This window comes from Syngnathus leptorhynchus, chromosome 1, assembly GCF_054491065.1.
Source record: "Syngnathus leptorhynchus isolate UIUO chromosome 1, UIUO_Slep, whole genome shotgun sequence".
NCBI lineage: Eukaryota > Metazoa > Chordata > Actinopteri > Syngnathiformes > Syngnathidae > Syngnathus > Syngnathus leptorhynchus.
In genome coordinates this window covers 11,928,558-11,954,972 of record NC_141195.1, presented here as the reverse complement: position 1 = coordinate 11,954,972, position 26,415 = coordinate 11,928,558, and the positions used below count along the sequence as shown (strand labels likewise).

Here is a 26,415-nt window from a genome sequence, read left to right as displayed (position 1 = left end):
GTGTGTGTGTGTGTGTGTGTGTGTGGGTGTGTGTATATATACACACACACACACACATATATATAAACAGTGACCCCTGAACTTATTGTAATGCTTAAGTTGTCTGATTCTGATTAACCTTGGTGACACCAAGGGCTATATGGTACAATAACAAATATCCTAATTTGTAAAATATGTTTATTCCCTGAATGGAGTCTGTTCGCCTAGCTCCTAACCCACTTCCTGAAATAGATCGGCTCTATTCATTCTCTGAAGTGTTCCAAAGAGAGAGAGAAAAGCCCTTCTGGCTTCCCATGTCCTACATAATGTAATTATTGAAACCAAAACAAGAAAAAGACACCAAACTTTACATCATCATCACCATCACAATCACTTCTGTCATCGTCAGCCAAGCAATCAAAAATCCAAATAGAGCTGTCAAGCTGTCAATGTACAAAAATGCATTGAAGTGTATAACTGTAATGGTAGAAGACAGTGGTATCTGGTTTTATCTATTGTGTCCATCTTCAGCAGGCACATCAACCCAAACAGAACTAATGATGCCTTTTCTTGTATTTCTGAGCTCTGCTCAGGATGGCAGATCAACTTCAACTGTGCTGAATAACCTTTCTCATGCAACATAGTGCAGTTGCTCTCATTGTCATTGTTGCTCCCACCACCTCATCCAATTCTCTGCTTTTCAAATACTACCGTAATAAAGTTTTCCTTATTTTTGTATTTTCGTAGAGGCGTGCAGACAGATATGAGTGTTTGTGTCATTCTGCTAAGTAGACACACTTCTTTCCCAGTCAATGGAAGCAGCTCCCCTCATTATATTTTATTGAGTGCAGTGTGTGTCTGGCCCTATACACGAACAAGGACATACTTTAGATCTTATCCTTGCTTTTGGTCTACTGATTTGAAAGTGTTGGAAAATGTGATCACATGACTGTGCTCTTTGATGTCGTGTTTTCAAATCAGGTTTTTCACCGTAGTGGCGGCACTCCATCGCCAAGCCTCTGAAATATATATTATACATCTAATTGATTGGTAATGATCATTTGATTAAGATAAAATAGTTGAAGAATAACATGACATAAAAATAACATTGAGATAATACCAAGTGTAAATAAAGATTATTTCAATCACAGGTTGGTTTCACAGTCAAACACACAGGTACAACCTAATAACTTTCACTTTACAAGATGATTATACCCCAAACTGCTCTTTAATACGCCAATCTGGCTGTGAATACTTGTGGAACAGATGTTGCCGTGAGGAAGCTTATCCAACGCATTATGGGCCAAATATTCTCTCAGGAAATATTACAAGAAAACATAACGAGTCAATTTAAGTGTGGCTGCACTTTTTGTTGGATTCTGCTGCTTCCTTCAACCCCAAAAGAGGTGTGTTAGCTTTTGACCCTTTGAACCTTCTGAATTAAAGCAGATGAACTAAGGAGAACAAAAAAAGGGGGGTGGGTGAGGATAAGACCTTCAAAACCAGCAGGCAAGAAAGGACAGGTTCCCATTTTACATCCAAATTTGCAAAGGAACCATCAAAACAACTCCCATTTTATAAGAACTTAGCTCACCATTGTGCCAACGATATGTAGAAGCATATCATTATGATAAAGAGCTTTTAAGACATTTCTTTTCAACATATAGCTAAATGTTACATAAAGAGGGCCTTAAATCTTTTAAGACAATGGCAAACTACAGATGTGTTTTGTTGAGAAACTCATAATTTTCTTCTCACACTGATCCACATGCTCTTGACTTTATATAAGAAAAAATTCCAATTTATTGTGTCATGTTACATTGAGGGTTTTACTATCAAATTGGCTGGCAAGACAAATTCTCATGACTTCTTCTGTAACATGATCATCTCCATTGCGTCCTCCAATTTGATTGCTTTTTGAGACAGATATGTTTTCGCTAGCATTGGCGGACTGCGGCTTTGCCATAAAACTTTCACCGATGCGGAGCATTTGCGTGTATCCCGCTGTTGTTGTGCCTATTGCACAACAGTAGTTTGTGCACATGCTGCACAGCATATGCTCCTCAATTTAGACTCTACGCCAGTATGGAATTCCAAATGCAGGAAGGGTACTGAAGCCGGTCAAAGAGGGAACGATAATGGCTCTAGGTGAAAGAACAGCTTTTCATGTCTTATCTTACGTATATTGCAGCATGTCGCTAGTACAGCTCATTGGCTCGGCCATTAGCAGGAACAGGCCCCTCACTTTCCATCTGTGTTGCGTTCATTGATCATATCAGCCTGCTCGGTCACACTCGTGCCATTAGAGAAGGCGTTCACTCCTTAAGCCATTACATCATGTATTAGTCTTTTTGTTTCATTGTACAATCGTGACTTGAGATACGAGATTTATTCATTTACACCATACATATACCGTATTTTCCGGACTATGAGGTGCACCGGACTATAAGTCGCACCTTCAATGAATGGCTCATTTTAAAACATTGTCCTTATATAAGGCGCAGCAGACTATAAGTCAAAGTCAAAGTCCGCTTTATTGTCAATTTCTCCACATGCCAAGGCACACAAAGAGATGGAAATTACGTTTCCCACCGTCCCACGGTGATTAGACACAGTACACAACACTCACATCAAATAGCACAAAGAGTAAAAACGAACAGACAACGGCAACGAATAAGTAATAAGCAAATAACCCAAATAAATAAACAATAAATAAATATATAAATAGACAAATAAGAGCAGCAAAATGGAGCAAGCGCGCTAATAGCAGAAAGCCAGATCATAGCGCAAAAGAACAGGACGTCATGTAGGTGCACCATTAATGCATCATTTCAGATTTTTAATCCAAATCAAATCATTCTCCATTTTATCTTTTTTGGTTCAACTTCAGATGCAACAAATTACTTTATAATCACAAAGTAATGATCCATAGTCTTTTTGATTCATGATTCATAGTTCCTCAGTGGGCCACTTATGATTGATTTTATGACACAATGCTTCGGGCCAGTTTAAATGTAGGAATTTGGTTCATATATAAGGCGCACCGGACTATAAGGCGCACTGACGGCTTTTGAGAAAAATTTAGGTTTTTAGGTGCGCCTTATTGTCCGGAAAATACGGACTCAAATTCAAATTAAAATAAAAAAACTCAAATATCAAATTATAGTTCCTTGTCGAAATGAGAGAAAATAGCATCCATCTGTTCAAGCATCTGAAAAAACATGCATGCTCTTCTGTAATGTCAGCTTTGGTAACGAGGAAAAAAAACATTTTATTTTACTGCTGTTTGCCTGACCAATGATTAATCCAGAATAGTCTAAAAACACCAGGGAATGGTAGTAGTTACAATATCTTACTCACAGTTCTACGCTCCAGCTTTCGCATTTGAATTTTGCATGTGCATGTTCTTCCACTCACATTCCAACATCTCACACGTTACGTGAACTAGCGACGCCAGTTTACCTGTGATCCTAATTGGTACAAGCGGTAGAGCTAATGCATGGATATTGACACCATTCAAGAGTCTACAGTATTGACCCTAACGAATACAAGCACTGCTGAAAATGGATGTGTATTGTAATCAGAGTAAAGTAACTGCTTAATGATGTGTCCAATTATGCAAAGTAATCAATATTGTAACACAATCATGTCTATTAAGTCAAGAAAGGCCAGCCAGGGAATAAGCAGAGTGACAAATCTCTACAAATCTCTCTACAAAAACAAGCTGTCATCCTGCAACAGAATGCTCTCTAACAGGTGTTTCCAGATGTGTTTGCTCTTCTTATTTCTCTTATGAGCCAAAGCTGTGAAGCAGAAAGTCCTGTCAGACGGGCATTTTTATGCTGAGCCAGAAGTCAGTCAGAAAGAGACTAAATCCCTGGGACTAGTACGGAACAATCTTCCAGAGACACTGAAAATGAAGAAGAAGCACACTAAGGGGGATCTGAGCCATTTTAAAAATACACAATGGACATACTGATTAGAACAAGAAACAACCCAAGCCTTTTGCATCCTAATACTATGGCGTTGCACAATGTTGTCCAAATCCTCTTTTTTGCCAATTTGACAATGACACCTGCCAGCCTACTAAATGTAAGCAGTGGTGGGGAACACAGCTCCACCCACCGGCCATTTTTCTTTACCTTGACTGTATGTTTTTATTTAATTGTAGTAGGAAAAATGCTACAAAGTCATTCATTGATTATTTATTGCTGACTGGCTTGTTTCGACACGGAAGATGATTTATTTGGCGCTTTCAGAGTAGCAGTTTGAGCTACACAGTTAACTTCCTAGCTCTGAGTACCAAAGAAAGGATAACTATCAGCATCTCTGCTGAGTACAATGTATTGTGTTTAAATATTGATAGTAAACTACTCTGACTTATATTGTAGTGTGAAGATTTCGAATTGTGTGAATAAGAAAAAGCGTTAACTGTGCTTCATGCTTTAGTTGTGATATTCATTCATTCCAAATATGCCAAATGCCTCTCTCACTCTGTTGTATTGCAATTTGGTAAATTATTTTCTGAAATTGTGACATGTGACCATAATGGAGAAATGGTAATTCCATTGAAAGCCCATGTGAACGAGGTTCCAATAGTAAGTACTGGAAACTACAAAAACTTCATTTGGTGAAAACCCCTATCTGACCATGTGTTATTCCGTTTTTTGGAACGCTTATTCAATAATATTGCTTGCCCATTTGGCTCAACAAGGCTGTGGGCTTCTGCTGTTTAAAAAAAATCGTGAGCTGCCAACACTTTTTGAACAGGACAGAATTGGGACATGGGCATCTCACTGTAAAGCCATCAGAAGACATATGGTTCAAACAATACTTGAGCTAATTTCACATATGTGTTTATTCAGAGCAGTCTCTTCACTGTCCTTATTAAGCGATCGCGTCAGACAGCTGACTGTGTTTCCTCTTTAGGACTGGTCTTCCGACATGGCCTGGGCTCCATGACCACAGGCCCTGTTGTAAATTGGAAATGAATGACATGGCAGCTCTCCCAGCTCAGAGAAAACTAGGGGATGGTAAAAGAGGCAACCAATTAATATTTCAACAAGAAATCCTCTGTGGCCTGGGATTGACTGCCTCTACTGCTGCTGTTGTGTGCCTTTTCATTGTATACCCCTATTAACCGAGAAAGTGTCAGTTCTCTCGCAACAACTGCCATGAGAGAAGGAAGGTGCTTTCCAAATATGTTCATGGCAGGATCTAATTTAGAATTATGTACAGACATGGAGTTCTGTTACTAACCTCAAGTGAGTGACACAATTCAGATTTTTTTGCTCTCTATATATAGTGACTCCATTCTGATGAAGTATGGAGAGGGGCGAAAAACATGCATGCAATATGATATATAACTTCCTTAGATATACCCCATCAATGCAAGTCTGACATCAGATTAGTGACTTATCCACTGTCATGTCCCCGAGCAACACAAATAATTTCATCACAAACGTCTATTAATCTATGATTGAAAAAAAATAGGCCATCGATTATTTTCATGTGTTATTTTTGTGTGTTGACCTTAAAATAATAACCTCTAAATAATGAAAAAATAATAGCTGACGGTGGCCTGTGAAGTAAATAAAACACAGAAAAATCAGTTTAGAATTCAGTGTTAATTCACAATGTACATTTTAATATGTACTTTTGAAACGCTCCACCTATTTTGAGGTGTTTTTATCTGGTCTAACTACTTTTCACATTTTCTCCTGGTTTTAGCTTCAGTGTAGTTAAGGTAAATGTAATATAGAATAGCTTGTAGCTTACTTCACTGCAATTTTCAAGTAGGTTGCCAGCACTGAAAATGTGCCACACCTCACTAAGCAGCTCTTTGGTGGATCGGATGATAAATGACAGAAGAAACATGACGTATGTATTGGCAATTGTTCTGTATTTCACTCCACATTGTATTATTTTAACAAACGATTGGGTGCTTAAATGGTGTGCAGCCATCCATCCATCCAAAGAAGCAGCGATTAGAAGACAATTAGTACACCCTGAATTGGTTGCCAGTATATATAAATTACTTTAGTAATTTGTTGAAGCCAACCAATGCTTGTTGGTTGTTTTTTGTTGTTGTTTATTTTTCCAACAAAAACATGACATTCACTAATCATCGATGCATCCGTTTTCTATAGCGCTTATCCTCATTAATGTGTGAGCCAATCAGAGGGCACATAAAGACAAGCGACCATTTAATGCTCAGCCTCACACCAATGGACAATGTACAGTCTTCAATGAATTGACATGCATTTTGTTGGAATGGAGACAGGATGAGGGGCAAACTGTAAACTGTAAACGGCTGAGATTCAAACCCAGTACACAACAGTAAATTACAACCATTTCAATTCCTCACATCAGAATATTGCCTCTTCAGCTGAGATGCTCCCAGGGCTGTCTTTAATGTATGTTAAAAAATATATATTTCTGTATCATATGGGAAAATAAACCATGCTTTCTGGAGGGCTTTATTCATGTATGTAATCAGAAAAGCACATGGTGAAAAACAGAGGAAGCACTTGAAGGCACCATCACTCTCTTCATGTGAACAGACAGATGAGAGCTTGTGAACGTCAATTTCTTTAACTTTTTTTTTTATTTTTTAAACCATGCGCACTGGAGTCGCAGGGTTTCAGTTTCCATGCGATCCTCCTCTCACTCTATCTATGTAGGGCAGCCCGTGGATCAGCTGACATCCCCATCCTCCCACATGCCCACACAATCTTGTTAAAGCATGCAGTTAATCTGAAGAGGAAAAGGCTTCTCTTTGCTACCAAGTCATTCTTTCATCATACCATTGTGTTTCCTTCATCACGTTGTCACAAAAGATTTTATGTTTGTCCTAAACCCAGGTGCTAGGAACTTTTCCCTTCATCGTGGCTCCCTGTGGTGCCCCTTTTCCCCACTGGGAGTGTCACTTGGATGAAGACTTTGCGCGGCAGTTGAACATTTTTACCTCAAAACACACTAGCACGAGTTGCCACTTAAAAAGACACACACAAAAAAGATTGCATGAGTGGCAGAAAAACTAGAAGATCCCCGGCTTGATTACTGCAGCTTGGAGGCACACAGTTTGACCCAACTTTGGGTTGTTATACAGAAAAATAGAAACATTTGTTTGGTTTTACAAAAGAATGAACTGTGTTGGGCAAAACCGCTTCCTGGGTCGGTCCAATTTTCAACCCAAATTAGGTTGTTTGGAGCTGAAGCCTGAAAAAGGCAAAATACGTATGATTGCCACACAAGCATAAATCCTAAGGAGGGGAGGGGGCACAGCTCGGTGGACTAATGGTTAGCACATCATCATCACAGATCTCACGTATGGGGTCTGATTCTTTGCTGCGTCCTTCCTATTTGGAGTTGATGTCTTCTCATTGCGCTTGTGGGGATTTTCTGCAGGTACTCTGGCTTCATCCATTCATGCCATGTCTGCTCTGCAAGTAGAGTCCAAGTCAAGCACAGCAACCTAACGGCATATTTTTACTGTATGGTGCAGGGTTTATAAGTTCAATTAGATCCAAGGCAGCAATTTGAGTAAATACAGCAAGAAACTTAAAGTAACTTGGATTTATCTGAAAATTTAGCCAGAGAAAAAATGTTCACCGATATATTGTTGCGGTTCAGATTGTTGAATGTGAATTTTCACAGTAAGAATGCATAAAAGAAATCTCTGCATGCTAATTAAAGGTCCAGCCGTTGTTTTTGTAGAACGGACTAACAGGAATATTCTCTATTCAAGTTGGTGAATTTGCAGCCTCTACATTTGGAAGCCCATTTGTAGTGTTCTTGAGGAAGCCGTTAGGAAACAGTGCTCACTCGATTTTGTTTTGAGGAGGAACATTCACTCATGTCTGCTTCTTTATTTCCTCCTACCTCATTGAGAGAATCACTTCCTTCATCATTTTGCGTGTTGGGGTGAAGTGCAGCAATTTGAGACAGAAGGATGCGGGGCAGCAGCCGAGGGGCCGTGTGATTGACTCACGGCTGCTGCCGTTCTTCATGCACACTCCGCGGAGGGAAAGAAGACAGGTGTGAGTGCCATCCATAAACGTAGGAGGGTTACATCCAGACCCTCATTTAAAAGGAGAGGTATTGTCTGCTAAGAGGAGGCGGAAGGTTGTGCTGCAAGGGAGGCTTATCCCCATGCAAGAGTGGCTCAAACACTTATCTGTCCTTGTAGGCTCTTAGCCATCGCCTCCTGGTTTCTTTTATGAGATGCAGAGGAATTCTTCCAAAGCACATTTCATTCCAACCCTCAAAAAATAAAAAGAGAGCAAATCACAGCGAACTTGAATACCTCTCCCACATAATCGCAAGTGGGCCTTTTCAGACATCATAAAAATGCACGGAGCACTCAAATGGGCTGATCGGGCTCAGGGGAAATGAGAATCTTTAAAAATGAAGCAAACTTCATTCTCATAGCACTTGTTACTGGAGCGTCTTCAGGCTGTTGATTACAACAATTCGTTGCTTGAAGGTGCTTAAATCTTTCAGCTGCAGTTGTCACATCACCAGCACTTTCTTATGTTTGTAGCATCACGCAAGAGGCAGTTCAGGTTCAAACATCTTTGCTCCCTCATTCTAACTTCTGGCTTCTGTTATGTTTGGTTGTCTAGGCAACACTGCCATCTCATGGCAATGGAATTATCAACCTGCGCTCTCCAGCATCTTTCTTGAGCGTTCAACACCAATCTTATTGCGTGCAACTCAACAGAGCCTAAAGTGCTAATCAGGCCAAATAAACCGATGGATAATAAACACCGGAAGTCTACACTTGATACATCTCCCTTCTTTTGATTATCATTTGTCCAATGTGGCATGAAGGTGATGGGATAGTGTAAAGAGTTAGCTCTTAATATAATTTTCAAAGAAACTCTGTTTGTGGTTGCTCAGCATATACTATATTATGTATTATATCATATATCATATCATTTTATATTATTAGAATGATACATTTTTGACACTTCTTGAATAGCCAAAGCTGCCACAAAAATTCCAACAGAGCCATTGAGAAAATAAACTCCAGAAAGAAAGTAATTAAACCATCCTAGAAGAATGGAGATCATTTTTCCCAGACCCCAATGTGCATTTATTCTTCTATTTAATAACACATTTCTGGCAATTAATCTGCATGCTCGCTAATGCTGTTGTTTCGGCCATATGTGGCCGAGTGAGGGTGGACATTCAAGAAAGTACTTTTGAGGGAGCACACCTACCAATGACACATGTATCCCTTTCAAATTGTCGGTCCTCTCTGAAAAATTGGTTTTAGTGTGCTCTTGCAACAGCTCCATGACCCAAATTGAGGAGAGGAAAACCATTTGGGAGACCCTAAAAGAGGAGGTTGATTTTGTAATTATCGCATGATTTCATCATTTGCCCAGAATACTTTGGAGGCAGTATATGTCATTGTATAGATGATACATGTCAAACACTAAATATAACGCATTGGTTGCATTTAACAGCTTAAAATAATTGTGTGTCATAACATTCCTTGGACAGAAACCAATATCAAGATCAACTTGTATTGTGGTCAGAAGAGGAACATAGAAAAGAGAGGAGCAAGTGATCTACATGATCCAAAGCAAACCACATCATGTGTCAAAAACATTAGGGAGGTAGCTTAATATTTAGCACATGGTCAAGTATGCTTCGTGAACAGGCTCACTGCTGTGGATACGTGGTGTGACTGCTGGTAGTAACATTGTAAATTGTGTCGGTCTGCTCACAAATGTTACAAAACTTAGTCACTGCAATATAGTAGACTTAAAACTGAAGGGCAAGAGTCACGCAATACACAATAGAGAGGCCCATTTTTCCCTCTGCAAGCATCCTCTTTCAGAGGGGCAATTATTCTCATCATAAGTGCAAATCCCACTTGACAGTGCACAAAGCCTTTTGCATGAGGAGTGAACTTCAAAGTAATACTTGCAGAAAAAGCGGGAGGTCTGAAGAAAGCTTGTGCGTCAAAGAACGTTCAGCTTTTCGATGAGCAGGTGTGGGACACTAAACACTCATCGTTGAGAAGCTTGCATCGTGGAGGTTAGCCTCAGTTTATTTTTACTCAAGACAAATCCCCTCGTTACCCCACGCACACAAAAAAGTACAGTAAGAAAAACTGCTGGTGAACAGTCTTGCCAGTGACCTTAAGATTTTATTTAGTTACTGTACTGATTACTTGGTTCAAAAGTAACTTCATTTTTTTATGATTGTTTTATTTAAAAAGTAACTGAGTTAGATTGCAAGTTACTTTAATACTTAAACTCTGCTGAATATCTTATTACATTACACAATAATTACGTTCTACATCCTGCTTAACATAAAATGATTTTGCCACTTAAGTGGACGTGTATTGTTAAATTTAAAAAGAGTTTTTATAGGAAAATGAAATATTTAATATAATTATTTTGATTTCAAAAATTATTTTCAATGTTTTTATAAATTTCATTTCACATGAATGGTCTACTGATTTTTAAGTAAAACTAAAAAGATAGCCTTTCATTACTGGACTTCACATAAATACATTGATACCCAATTTGGATTTTTGGGTTGGATTTTTTTTGTACTCGTTCATATAATGTAAACGTACGTGAGGCAGCATCTGCGAGGAGAGCGTGCTGTTTATTTAATTCTTGTCCATTCTTTCTCATTACTAAACTCTAGCAGATGCTCCAATCTGTGGTAGTGAAAGGTGGCATTCTCTGGAAGGCCGACGTTCTAGCTGACGAATAGTTTAGCACATCGTTTGCAACAGAAACTGCATAGAACATAACAGTTTTTTCACACATTAGCTAAATATTCATTTCATGTACGGCTGAGAACGAGGCTTTATCAGTTTGATAGTATTTTGGAAAACCATTAAACTTACACAAAATTAATGACAGACTTGTGCATGTGAAAGGAAGCAAAGAATTGCAAAATTATATGCAACTGCCTCGCTCATTTAGCTTTGTGCTCAAAAGGCTGCCCTTATACATTATGACCGCACTATAGCAGTGCAGAAACATATTGACTATTAATTAGCCAACATGGAAATGGAAACCGTGCGGTGAACAGAAGCCATAATGATGACTTCATGATGACGTAAGACAGCCTTTGTATAACTCAAAATGATCAGGGAATAGGCCTTGTCATGTATTATTTAATACTTGAAATTACTTTGATTTCGGCTTTTGAAAATCCCCCAAATGTGATCATGGTATAAAGAGTTAACTGTCACATATTTTGTTTCACATGAATAATAATTTTAGTTCTTCAGTGCGCACACAATCCAAAGTATCTGAAAGACACACACAGTTGGGTATAGTATGTGTCAGCATCTTTTTTGACAGTTTTGCACAGCCACACACACTGAGACTAGTGGCCAAAGAAGTCCTTTAATGGTGAGGAAAATGACAGAACTGGAGGGAGACCCTCCAGACATTTTCCAAATGAAAAATTTAATTTGGAAGGGAACCTGTGGTGCTCCACAACAAGGATAAGGTGCAAGAGGACCTGCCAGCTATGGCGATGAAAGAGAATAAGAGAGTTATCAGCCATGCAAAATAGTGGGAACGCCTCATCTTGTTGTCCTTGTTCGAGGAGTGCTACGATTACACATGGCCTACTTCAAACTCAAACTTGCGGGTCTAAGCGAACAACAGTTTGCAGGATATACTGTGTGTGTGTGTGTGTGTGTGTGTGTGTGTGTGTGTGTGTGTGTGTGTGTGTGTGTGTGTGTGTGTGTGTGTGTGTGTGTGTGTGTGTGTGTGTGCGCGTGCGTGTGTGTGTGTGTGTGTTGGGGGAGGGGTCACTACTGCAGGGTGATGCACTCATTAAAGCTGTCCAGGACTTTGTGACCTTGCATACTGTTTAGATTTGAAGGTCCCATCTGTCCTTAAGTCACATTAGCCATTTTCATTGGCTGAAACAAGTCATTCCCTCTAAAGTTATTTTCCTGTTCCCCGCAGCATGTTTCAGCTGCATAAGACTGCCAACATTAATGTGGCACAGATCCAGCAGTATCGTATATATACAGTCCATCCTGGACAGAAGTCATCAGTATCCATGATTTTCTTCCCTTTTACATGGTATACGCCACCCAGTAGATCACATTGACCACAGCGAAGGTGAAAGGAAACACGGCCCTAGCATAAATGTCAATAGTGTCGGCGTCGATGGGCTTGCAAACGCACTTGGAACAACACTTTTTCTTCTCTTCTTCACTCTCTCTCATCTGTCTGGACCTCCTCCTGGACTCGAACTCCTCGGAGACAGCCTCCCCAGGGATCTCGTTGCTGGAACGCTGCGTGCGGCTGTGACGGTTAGAAATGACCACGCCCTGGTTCATGCCAGTGACGGACAAGGAGAACAAAACCATGGCCTGTTTGCCGTTCTTCACGATGGACTGCAAGGACACAAGGAGAGGTTTGTAAGCAATCTCTAAGGAAAAAAATACTCTGAATCATAGCTATTAATAATCCCTCGGGAATCATGACATTTGTATTTCAACTAGAATTCTAAGAGAGAAAAATGTCCCAAAATTGCACAAAACGTTTATTTGTTGTTGTTGTTGTTTTGCTTTCTTCTAAAGTGAAAATAAAAACATTCAGTTTATAAAGGAGACAGAGGATAAACGTTCTCCAGAATAAAAATGAATGTATTCAACTTAAAACAATTAAAACAACAGTGGGATTCTGATGCCAGTCAACAAAATGTTTGTACATCTGTATTGATATTAATTTAAAAAAGAAAACACTAAACAAAAAAAATGACACCAGTATTTATATTGGTTAACTCTAGGAAAAGGCTAAAATTGCATGTGATCTTATTAGATCATGCCATTTTAAACCTTATGAGGTGTCCTTGGAGTGTGTGTATGGCAAAGGTTGGCGTTTTAGCCCAGTGAGGGGAACAGAATGATAAAATGTCCATTACTCCCTGTAAGGATATCTTTTATGTATTCCCTTCATATACTATGGAATTCCATAGCTGTGCCCAAGGTCAGTACTTTCGATGTTCGTGAGCTCTGCAGTTCAAAAGCCAACGCAGGTCTGTGTTGGGAAGGCCTACTCATTACTCAAAACATCGCCCACAGCAGTTAGCGGCCGAGAGGCCAAACCAGAACGGTAACGGATTCCTCACCTCTGAGCCGAGCTTGTTGGCTTTCACCTTGGCTTTTTCTTTGAGTCTGTAGTCGGCATTGTAATGAGCGAAGGCGTACTCGATTAGAGCAGCGAAGACAAAGACGTAGCAGATCCAGAAGTAAACGTCCAGGGCCTTGATGGCTGACGCGCGAGGCAGAGAGGAGCGCGCGCTCACCATCAGGGTGGTCATGGTGAGAACGGTCGTGATGCCTGTTGGGACACACGTGTCATGTCGATGCTTACGAAAGATCTGAGGTTCTGGATATGAGACTTTTTGACAAGTTTGGAATTTTGTTTTATACTATAATTACTTTTTATCTCATTTGACTATAATTACTTTTCATTTGGCTTGTTTTTTTTAATTCAGTTAGTTTTAGGGTGGTTTTATTAGTTTGGTTTTTAAATTAGGGTTAGCGTTTCATAGTAGACTTTTAAATTTGGCTGAAGGTTTCAAACTTAGGTAAGATTTTCAAAGAAGGGTTTCAAACTATGGTTACAATTTAAAGTTGGGTTCCAAAACTTGAGTTAAGGTTTCAAATTAGGGCTTCAAACTGTGGTTATATTTCAAATTAGGGTTCCAAACTCAGGTTAGTATTTCAAAGCAGGGGTGTCTAGTGGGTGGGGCCAAGAGTGCACCATCTGGGGCAGACTGGATGAAGGGCATCCTGCAGTGATCGATGTCACAGAGTTAGTAAAACTCAATCTGCCCCCAACCCTGGTGACAAATTATGTTTCGAGGAGCATCAAAATTGGCCTGCCACCCTGGGCATCCACTGTACCATGCACGCCACTTCATAGATGATGTCATGGCACGTTTTAGGACACCAAACTAGTTGCAACTGAATCAGCAGTGCCTCTGCTGATTTCCGCCATTTTTTCTATACGAGAGTTCAATTCAAGTCATCAACAGTCATTCTACAGAATGGGCTTCTAAGAGAATTGTTGAATGAAAAAATAATAACTAAATCATTGTGTAAATCCTTAAACAAATTATTGATTGCAATTATTTTTTTGGGGGGGGGATTTGTCCAATACCAACCTAAGGACACGCGAGCAGGGACTGCTGATTGGCTGATCCAAAAGGACACCCAGGACATGGCAACCAGCAATATGGAGGGCATGTATGACTGGATGATGTACACCCCTCGGTTACGTCTCAGCTCGAAGCGAAGGCTGAGCCTTGGGAATCTTCCCGCTGAGAAGAAAAGGACAACCAGTGAGTGGTTAATTGCTTCTTTTTTTTAAAGAGTGTAATTATCAATTATGAACACGTCTTGTGAATTGAAATTCAGCTGTTCTTCAGACATGATGATCTTGGGGAATTTTCATCCTTGCCGTTTGTGTGAGTTAGTGGAGTTGAAGCTTTACATTGTTAGACATTAGCAAGAGTGGTCGACGGCAACATGCATGCTCCTATCATCTCCTAATCCTTCCGTGTGGCTCAGCACCAAGAAAGCCCTCATGCATTCCTTCTGTGCATAGAATATAACCACAGGAAGGGACTCAATCAAAAGAATATCTTGCTTCAAAAGGAGGGAGTCGCAGCACAGCGCTACACAATGCACAAAAAAAAGAGATTTGACTAAAAGGAAAACTCACCAGATTTGAAATTCAGCATCTCTGTGACAAACCGATAGTCTGTGATGGTAAACTGTGAGAGTTCCAGTTTGTCCAGGCCGTGAATATGCCTTTGGCTTTCCGACCAGTGGTACACAATGTCCTCTGAGGAGTAACCATCTAAAACAGAAGAAAATATAAATACAGTTTAGGCTATTTCCAGGCCAAGTGATAAGTGCAATACAAGTTAAGCATGGATTACATGAATGTGGGGTCTACCAATCCGATGTTCAGGGGTTTTATCCATAGTCTGATATTGTGATGATTTTTCTAAACGAGTACCACAACTAAGCCACACACACCCTTCAACTACCTAAATCATAGTTGGTTCCTACCTTGCTTCTCCTGCACCACCCGTGAAAAAAAGATATAAAATAAGATAAATAATACTAATGTTCAAATGTAAGACCCCTTATCTGACACCACCCATGAAATAAATGCAGACTATAGTTTATCTCATTAAAATGGCATGGCTCTGTCCTGTGTGGTTGCTTTTCTACTAGATTTCTTCAGGTTACAATGGAAATGCTTTTCAGAACCTCCTCTGAGGTGATTGCAAAATACAGGGCCATAAAACTGCCGTCATCTTATTGGTTTACATAGCGAAGCAAGACACCGCCAAGTCATGAAAATTCATTGTATACTGTAGAGTATATTGTATGTTAGGTGCTTGGCCGTTCTGGAACCTGTGTACAGGAAGAGTATCTCAAATGAGAAAATAAAGCATTGAATGTGCAGCTTACAGCTTTCCAGGTCAAGCATGCACTCTTGTTCATCCATGGGATACTTTGTCAGGTCCATGTCACAAGCCACTGTTGAGGTAATTCTGGGCAGGGGGGAAACAAATCAATTAATCAATAAACTTGAAGTGTAGTCATCATGCTTGTATTGTTTTTCAGGAATGTGTCAATATTTTGTATCAAAAGAATGAATACCACAAGCATACATTTAGAAAATAACGGTCAATCCATTGTCAAAAAGTATTTGATTTTTTCCACTTCTTCTGGTGCCTTGCAGGTTTTAGTAAAAACATTGAGAAATGATATGCATCTTTCATGACAGTAGTGAGGTTGTGCAATTCTGCTGCAGAGGTTGCTGGCGCTTCGAGACGAACAAGTAAAAACTTAAGAGGTTACCATAGAAACTGTGTTTATTCGTCTCTTGTGGCATGAATAATGAGGCACAGTAAGTAGGAGACATCAGCGCACTCATATTTTCTCAAGTGTAAACATTTGAAGGCTATATAAAAGAATGCCTCCTCTATCAACACTTGAGCTGCTTTCATGGGCAACATTGCGCTCGTACCGGCTGCTGTATAGAATGACACCATTGGGCTGCAGGCGTATCAGTTTGTTTTCCACGGTAACGTCGTGGAACCAAGCCGATTTGGCATTGACGATGAAGGTGTCAGGCAGCCAAAGCTTGTCGACAAAGCGGCTGTCCAGTCCCAGAGTTTTGTTGGTGTGGTTGTAGGACAGGCGGTCATCGTGCCAGCTCTGCCGCAGGAACACGGTCATGGTGTACTCCTGTCGAGAAATAAACCATGAGCAAGATTGGTTCAAGTTCAATTTTTAAGCACATGTTGAAATGCAAGCAAATGAAACATATTATTGAGTTATTCGAGTACAGTGAACCACTTGGTATTAGGGGGAAACCTATCCTTTGTCATTCTCATCTCTACCGTAAAGACTGTGAGTTGCGTTGATTTTTTTTCAACCAAACCATGCCCAGCTCTTGTCAAGTGTTTGCACAGAATTAAATTAAATAATTGTTCTCAGTGGATTTTGCACGTTAACGTGTTTACAACAAAATCAAAGCCTGGTATGAACGTGGTTCTTCAAACAGATGTCATTTTTTTTCCATACGATGGAATAAGTGATGAAACAACTCAATGTGTCAAACGTGTGCAAGCTAAGAGCTTCCAAGCCTTCAGAGGGATAAATCAGGCTTATGAAAATAGCAAATCTTTTCCAAGGAGTTGATATTTGCTGTGCGTCTAAAGGAAATGCTCACCATGTTGGCTTCAGAGATGTGATCGATACTGGCCACTTCGATTGCCATGGCCACGTTCACGGGTGGACCTGCAGGGGGAGACGTGAGAAGAGAAGAGCAAACACAAACACACACGTACTACTACATCGCACATCTATTTTCCTCCCACATCTCCATCACTCCTACGGTGCACAGAGATTAGGCATCATCCAGTTGAACCATGCTAAGTGGCACATCACACCACGGGCTGTCATAAACACCACTGAGCTTTCATGGGATCACACAGGGCAAGCTTCAGCTGGCGTTCATGCACACTCACATAAACAGTATGATTACACACTCACACACACACGTGGCTGGGTTCTCACTCCGCAGTTTGCCAAATGATTAGCATAGAGCGGCCCCGCTCGGCTCGAAGGCACGAACCAACGGGGGAGCTCAGTTATGCATAACATAGAGGCCATTTATGCTGAACATTATGGAATCATACATAGCCATTCCCCACCATTCAGCACCTTCTTTCCGGCAACTGTTTATGGCAAGTCAAACTCCATTGGCTACTTATTGCACGAGTGGGATGATTTATAATGACGTGTTTACTAAACTGTGCTCATCAAAGTCTTAAGAGTCGAGTAGGCCCCTATAGTGTTGTGATTCTCCATTTTGCTGGCAAGCTTTACATTCTCAATGTGGATTCTTGCCTATAATATAGACTTCGTACAGGAAATGCAGAGATATGTTTTGAAATACAGTACATTAATACATGATACATGTCGGAAGATAATTGCTAAAAAATATGCAAAGATTACATAGTCCACATTTGTGGTTGAAAGAGTGTTAAACTGTTTTACAGTTTGAGTTTTCCTGATTTGAAGGGTGTGACTACAACAGGTCCAAATGACACGCTTGGGCATCCTGCAAGAATTGTCCCTCCCTCACTACCTAGGGAGTGACCCACCTTTGGTGGCGATTATCTGGCAGTTAGTTAGCCGACTATGTCTACACCACAAAAATGCATATTCCCTCCAGATAAACCACAGGAATGGCTGAAATAGGGTCTCTCGTTGTCAGTTGTGAGTGCATGTACGTCAGGCAGAGAAAGGCAGTAGAGCAAAGGGGGAAGTCTGACTTTGCTGGACCACAACCATGTGGACCGCCGCTTCAAGCTGACGTGGCCACTTTATAGTGCTTCATTGTTGGCCATGATATGAGCATGCCATGGAGAGAAAGCAAAAGACCAAGTTTGAAAAATAAATAAGCACATAAAAGTCAGGCATTACAGCTGGGTGCAGACAGATGTGGCCTCTGATATTGGCTCATTGAGAATGTTCGAGGGCGATGTTGCCACAGAATACTTTGGCCATAGTTTGTCTTGTTTACAGGTAGCATATTTAGCCCAAACCAATATATCCCATAGATGGGTGACCGCAGTGGACGGGGTCATCAAATTCCCGTACACGTCCAAAGACCAATGAAGAATTGTGGGAGGGAATGGAAACAATGGCCAAGCAGATACCACCGAGAGTGTAGGGCCAAGCCTTGACCTGTAAGCCGCTGGGAAAGAGAGGCCGGCCTCACACCAGCTGGAAGAAAGATACTCAGACAGAGCTAAAGCAGTAAGGTACTGACTGAACTGAGATGCCTAAAAAAGCAGTAAAGATGGCGGGGTTGGTGGTGGTGGATGGCCTGTGCGATGAGATTGCCACAGAAGGATGGATTCCAGCAAAGAGAAAAAACCTGATGATGACCGTAGAATAAATTACTGTTTAATCTGACATTTTAAAACTGCATTGGAATTAAAAATGGTGTGTTAAATTTACTCAATTTTATTTTGTCAAGTGTTTGCAGATAATAAAATACCTGGATTTGGATACATTTTAGAGTGTCTCTATAATGTACTTAAATCCTGTATCTGAATGTAGATCATTTTAATTTTTTTAATTAAAGATGTTTTCTTTTATTTGTTTCTTTTATGCAACATTTTTCCCAAGACAGGTTTTTTTCTCTACTCTCAGCCATCCTAAATGACCCTGACCAATGAGACTGAAGATAATGACAAGCAATAGAATCCAATAATAATTGTACGTAAAATAATCCAAGGCTAAAATCCTGATTTTTCATAAAATGCCAAAATTTGAGAAAACACAAATTTCAACAAGAATCCAGCACAAATAATCTTTGTTATAAAAATTGCCAAGATAAAAATATCTGAGATTTTACTGCAGCCATAAAACTTTCAATCACTTTCCTGAAAAATGACAAAGACTGAGTTACCCAGCTGCAATTCTTACTGGCTCAATTGGAAATTCAGTCCCCAATCACGAGAGAATTTGAAGAAGAAAGAGGAACAGTTCCTATGGGAACTGCAGAGGTTTCACAGTATGAAAATGTTAGTCGGCCCTGGTCTTGTAATATGTGCAGTATTCTAGAAAGAAGATGCAACAAGCCTTAAATTAATAGCATCACTCTTTAAGTCACTCGCAACATCAGAATGAGTCACAAATGCAGTTATATGACATGTCGTGCAAGTCATGCAAAAAACTAAAATGTTATTAATGACATGAGACCATATAGACGATCCTAACAACGTATCCTTATTTCAAGTGTTTGTGTTAGTAGTATGAAGTACCATGATTCAAAGCATACTGTACTTTTAAATCCATCTTTCTGAGGTTACGTATATCAAGTAAGCGACTTGAATGAGGGGAATGGCAGCACACAACAGATTTGATTCCTGAATGGTCAGAGCACTGCTTCATATTATTTTTCACATGATTTCTTTAATTACTATATTAAATAGAATTGTAATATTCCATCCATCAGTCTGCATTTAGACAGGATGCTGCATGATGATGGTCATTGTGCATTACATGCTCCGCATGTCCACCTTTGCACAACTGAGTTAAGCTGTGAGATTGAGAAATCTATCCGTGTGGTCATTGGATGGGTCACATCTTGCAGCCATTCTTAGCAAAGTGCATTTTTCCATCCTCATCAACACTGTGTCCAGGTTTTTTTTTTCCTTATTATTATATACACTTGATACATACGCAAAGAATCTCACTGAATAATGATACATTAAAAAAAATACATGTTAATGTATCTAAGGTGACCTTATGCTAAGGATGGCTGCAAATGTCAGGGGATGAAATGTGAACCAATGCCACAAGCAGTAGATCTCATACTCACCTCCTATCCCAGGGCGAAAGTTTCTGGCATAGCCCTTCATGAGCTCATCCAGATTAGGTAACCAGGATATTTCAATGTCTGTACCTACATAGTCCCCAATGTCACTCAGCATGGCCCTGAAGGAGACAAAAAAGTAAACACAGCAGTCATCATAGTCAGTCAGCTGTAAAATAGGAGTCAACTGTAGCTACAAATTTAATCCAAGAAAATAAATGAAGTAAAAATGATGTTTTGTTTGTTATTTTTTAGTGGGGGGTTTTCACCCCAGTTACATTTTAAAGAATACTTCAGAATTTACAATTTACAGTGCACACATACATTTAAATTCATAAAATAGTCTTCACATTTTTCCTCTTACATTTATATTTTTCCTAAATTTGTCAGTCTTTCTTATATTATTAGATTATTCATCCATTCAGTTTGGGTACAGGTCTGGCATCTTCCAGCAGTACATCTCTAAAACCACTGGGTGGCAGTTTTGCATTTCAAAACGGTAAGCCTGGGAAGAGGGTCGCCATGTCTCCTGCAAATAAACAGCACACTCTGCATCTTGTTGCACTTGACAGAATGTCAAATCTCTTCCACACTGCCATGAGAGGCGCATAGTCCATAATGAGTTTTCACTCAATACAAAGACCTCATACCAGAGACTGACTTTGATACGGGACAACTTGCAGAAAATAAATGGAAGCATACATGAGGCTGACATTCATAATGGACAGAGCGTCCATGGGCGACATTGAATGAGAAATACACAAGGCCTTGATTGAAAACAAAACATCACAGTGACCTTTGCAAAAGTGTATAACAATTTGATGAAAGTCACCTTCACATTGCACGTGCAGCTACACAGAAGTGTGACTTTCAACTCTTATGAAAGTATGCAGAGCAAATATTTGAAATTATTCATCCACATGAGCAGCAACTAAATGGTATTCCTGCCATCATTCCCTCAGTGCACAGAACCGGTATTTTTAGCTTGGCAATCCCAACTGCCATGTCTGAAATAAATGGGATCATTGTGCAAATGTATTAATCATTACATAACTCCTGGATTGTGTTCACAAATTGGTCCTTTCTAAATGTGGACATGAGGCATATTTTTTTTCCTTCACAGGAGATTTTGTTGACACAGCAAGGTCAAACAGGCTTCAGTTAGTCATCACATCTCGCGAACCGCAAATCGTTAATTCAATAGCATAGTTGTCTAGGTGCGGTACTATTTGAACATTTATCAAAAAAAAGGCAAGAAAAAAACACAACTTTAACAAACAAAAGCTTAGTTGCCTCGATTTAACTTTTGCAGATTACTATGAACAATACTCATTTTAACAAAGTCATTGGTATTTGAAAATGACTGGGGCAATTATGCTGTTAGGCTAACAATATATTGCAGCCCATATTAGATAAACCACATAGTTTGTCTTTGGCAGACATTTCTTCGCTCTCAAACTTCCACATGAATTGTTCCATAAATGAATTATTCACAAATAAACAAAATAATGTAGGAAAATTTGAAGAAAAAAAAAAGATTTTCAGGAACTAAATTGGCACCTCTCCCTTTGTGCCTAATGGGAAAAAAGGAAAAAGTGGTGTCAAATTGAAAGGTACTGTGATACAGTTGTGCAGAGGACAGTAGGTAGCCTACAGTATACCCATTAATAAATTTGGAGGCACTTTCTCATTTAATAGCATGAGAAACTGTTCAACTTACTGTACAGCTGTCGAAAATAGAATATGTGCTCTTCAAAGACACGTGCAGGGTTACACATTTGATCGCTCCCCAGGGAAGGAGCATTAAACATTTGCACCCCTCCATCCATGACAAACAATTCAGAGAGTCAATTTCCTCTCTTCAGCTCTTCCTCTCTCTCAAGGCCGGGATCTTCACCCGTCTCTGTGTGTCAGCCAACATCTTTGGATGAATTTGATGCGCAGCAAAAGCTTTGAGACCTAATTAGATTTAGACAGTGGCACGTCTAGTAACACACACGCAGGCCCCTGATCCTCAATTGGAGACACTCTATAAATTTAATCGGCTTTAAGTTCAGCAGTATGCAAATGAACAAATTATCCAATTGCATTAAAAAAACAGCCTTAAATACGATGTTCATGTCGATAAAAATCCTGACTTGAATTTGAAACTGTACACTAAATAAGTGCTTTGATGACATTGCAAATGTCAGCATTAACTTTTACTCCAATTTCAATAAAATAGCCGCATTGCGAAGAACATTAATGCACTCCAATTTATCTTTTACAGGCATTTGACCTGACCCAGGTTGCTTGATGATTTAGCGCAGGTGTCACCAAAGAGTTGCTCATGGATAACAGGAGTAGCCCAGGGGACTCTTTTAAAATTAGATATTGTAATTTCTTTGGGATGGTGTGCAAGTGATCACTTGAAAATGTGAATACTGGCTGAAAATAATAGAAATGTGCTGCATATTGATATGTACCTGTTTTCTAATTGTTGAGGGGAAAAAATCAAAAACCTTCACTTAAATGAATTATGAATGATAACATTATTAATAACACCATTTAACAATTAACATAAATCAGGGCATTTTCAGCAAACTTTTTTTTCAAAAGTATATCCCAAACTAGTAGCCTTTTGTGTTAATCAGTACTTAAGAAGTAGCTCTGTGTCTCAAAACAGTTGGTGACCCCTGAATTTGAGATATCGTGCAAAGTGGAATGGTCGAAGATCCATTTCTGTATTCTTCCATTTTGTAAAACACCTACTGCCTTAAATCATCCCACAAATTGCCTTAATCCAAAGTATGGGAGGATTTTACATTCTGGACCTGAATTTTCCATAGCCTCCTGAGACCCAGCAATACATTTTTGTCCTCTGTAGAGGACGTATGTGTTTGGGTGTTTTGAGTCCGTATTACATGTATTTCATACATGGCACTGTGTTAGTTCCTGTTGGCCCTTACAGACGACATCCTCGGCTTTTCACATTTGACATAACCGAGTTCCATTGTCCTCTCCAAAGAACATATCTTTTGTAAAAAAATAAAAATAAAAACATTTTTTGACACACTTTTTTTCAGACAGAGCAGTCTTCATCTTGACTTCACGGCTACATTGGATGTGATCTCAGTAGCCAATGTGTGAGGGATCCTTGAGAGTGTCCAACCTACCACTATAGTATGAGAGCAACACTTGGTAGAGCAGACATTCACCCAGCCCAAATTATCCTCAACAGGTTAGAAAAAGCAGTGAAAAAGCAGTGAAAAAGTGAATGCTGGGCAACATGTTTGCACTCTTGTGCTGTATGTGGCAGGGTTAGGGTTAGGGATTTACTGAGAGGGTGCCATTTGCCACACATAGAGAGCTTTTTTTTTTTCATAACTTCCTTTGCTTTGCAATGGGTCACTGGCCCATATGCACGCAGAATGTAGCAGCACAAAGTGAAAGCTTTAATTGCCTGATCCCACCTTCAGATTTATTGGTTGCTAAAGTAGTTCACGCACCAGCACTCAAGTAACTTTGTAGAAATGTGTCCTGCACTGTGTAAAGCAATATTAAAACTGAGTAAGGGATGGTGTAGAAATGTTGTCAATGTCGCAACATTGTGTCCTATTTTGTATGTAAAAGCACATAAAAATTAAAAATTTGCACATGCTTATGTAGCTAGTAATGGGCCCTTAGTTGCTTGGATATCAAGGTTTCCCCAACATTTTCAGCTCTAGACTATAGTTAGAGATTTATTTCTTCCCTGATACTGAACCTTCAACTGATTATGAATTGCCATAACACTGGCACACAAATGTGTTATAGAGAACACAGACAACAAAAATGTACTTCATCAAACATGACACAAAAACCCCTTTCCTGAAATAAAATAAATAAATAAAAAGAAATAATAATAAGTCAGCTTTATGATCGTCACATAGCTGACAGTATTTCACTCTGACTGTGCCTTTCATGGCTCTTTGTGAGGTCGCGACCTGCCAGCAATTGTATCAATGTTAAATGGATATTTAATCCGATGTTATGCTCTTTACTGTCTCGTATTTTTGCGGTCCCAGTGTACAAAAACATCGCTTGGTGTTAAAGCTGCCATGTCCTCACCAGACAGACTATTAGGATGAGTAAACAAAGCCATCCAAGGCTATTCTTAAACCAACACCATAATTACTCATGATCATGCACTGTACTGATTTACCATGGATGCTCTGAACAATTTCACCAGATGCTGTTTTCTACTACACTATTCCTTGCATATCCAAAAGAAACCATCTATTATTAGTTACCGACTCAGGGTGATGATTTGAAAGGTAACAGCAACAAAACATCTGGGATAGAAAATGGCGGCAAAGTCCTAACTTTAGCCACAAGCAACTTTGCTGAAATGGAGGCGCGAGAAAGAGTCATTATTTTCTCGAATGAGTGGGTGGTTGTAGTGATGCAGGCAGGCTGCAACTGTAAGCGTGAGTGTCCGAGAGCAAGAGAGCTGACACACAGCGAAGTGGAAAAAGCACAGCCTACACTTTGCATTGTACTGAGAAAAAAATAATACAGTGACTAGTTGGAGAGAGAAAGAAAGAAAATCAACTGAGAGTGAAAAGCCAGGGGACTGAAAATAGTGTTTTGATCAAATTCAACCAAAACCTTAGGTAGCTTTCAGCTTCAATTTAAAAGTCAACTCGACATAATATACTATTTGAGTCATTGGGGAAATTGCATCTGAAATAAATTACACCCCACAAATGCTGCTGTTTTATTTGGGTTTGGAGGGGGTAACAAAATAATTTGCATTTGCATCCATTGGGAAAGGATGATTTGAAATTGTTTTGAGTTACGGGCGTTTTCACGGAACAAATTAAGCTCATATCGCAAGTCACCACTGAACAATTGAATTGAATAATATAGCAGGCATAGACTAATAGCATACTGTGTTACCCCCACTGAGATATTTACACATGAGAGGCTTATTCTCTTCCATCACCTAATGTTTGACCCCTATTGACCAGGCCCGGATGTGTCAGTGAGTCTAAGTGACATTGTAACCACTACGCACGGGTGCACCTGCCCAACTCATTTGGCATTCATCTCCATAACAAACAAGTCACCTCCTTCTATGCATATGTATTATGCAAATTGTGTCATTGAGTCCATCAGCACAGAAATAAAGCAGGCTGCTGGTGCTTTGGTACATGTGACTTAAATTAAATGTACAAATAGCACTTGTGATCAAATATGACGTACATATATGCATACAGTGGATATAAAAGGTCCACACACTCCTGTTCAACTGCCAGCAAAATACATCATATCTAAACCCTTGCACCATTAATGTGACCAACCGACTGTATAACCTGAACTCAAGTGACCAGCAAGTCCCTAAACTTGCACATACTGCTACCACTATTCTTCAATGATCTTCCTTTGGTGATGGGCAGTGTTGCGTTTGCACCAAACATTTAGAAATTATCAAATGTTCACCATAAAATTGGTAAAACAAGTGAAATCATCCAATTGTGGGAAAATGGTCAAATTTAGATTCAGGGCTTTCATCAAGACGTCAGTCAGTAGTATTAGACTATAAGGTCTTCACGATTCTGCAAGAAAGCATGCCTGTCATAAAAAACCAATTAGAGCATCTGAACTTCATTTGGAACATAGGTACTTTAAATTGTGGCACGTGTGAGCGTACTAATAATATATATATATATATATATACACATATAATGTGTATCCAGAGTTAATTATGTTAATGTTTATTTTATTCTCAAATGCTTTCCATGTAGGCTAGTACAAAGCTATGTTTACTTTTGTTTCCCATTTATTTATCCATACAGTACAATGTATAATCAAAGTGTCAACATTTTTCATGCATAGCTGTTACAGTCCCTAGCCTATTCATCAGTAATTATTTTGCCTCATTAAACGTGGCCAACTATTTTTGCTGCTGTTCACATTCACTTCCCTGTAATAGTATCTATTTATTAATGTAGACCTGCAGCCGGAAGGATGAATTCTAACAGTCGGGGAGAGAAGAAAAATCATTTGTTGATTTAATGAACGCACATCAAAAATAATCCCATATGCAGTAGTTTTCTGTTGAGCTGTCTCCAACTTTTCTCACTTATTTAATGAACTCTTTACAAGCAAACAGCATGATCCTCCACCAATCATTTCAAATATAACAATACCTTGGAAAAGTCAAAGCAATGATGAACTCACCTGGTGAAAAGATTTCTTCCGACAAGGAGCAGAGCCAAAGTGCTCAGCAGGAAATTTGAGGGATCCATCTTCACGTATGTTCAAAAGAACCAAACAAAATCAATTTGTCCTCAGTAAAAATCGACCCCAGAGTTTTTCAAATGTTATTGAAAGGAGCGCTCCTTGTCATCCGATGATACCAGGAACAACAAAGTAAAAGTGTTTGTCTGGTGCAGATGAAAACGGGAGCAATAGTCATGATTTTAATGGTGATGACGTTGAGACCATGTTGTCCAAGAGCGCACCGGGAAAAGACGCACTGGAG

General features: G+C 39.5%; 1 protein-coding gene across 1 annotated transcript; it reads right to left on the bottom strand.

Moving 5' to 3' along the window:
* Positions 1-12,052: 12,052 nt before the first annotated feature.
* On the bottom strand, positions 12,053-26,179 carry gabrd (gamma-aminobutyric acid type A receptor subunit delta). The gene is made up of 9 exons (XM_085911654.1): positions 26,112-26,179; positions 19,914-20,029; positions 16,746-16,813; positions 16,038-16,258; positions 15,476-15,558; positions 14,715-14,852; positions 14,155-14,310; positions 13,114-13,325; positions 12,053-12,376 (listed from the first exon to the last, which is right to left on the bottom strand). The coding sequence occupies exons 1-9, from the start codon at positions 26,177-26,179 to the stop codon at positions 12,053-12,055; spliced, it is 1,386 nt and encodes a 461-aa protein (XP_085767780.1).
* Positions 26,180-26,415: the final 236 nt, after the last annotated feature.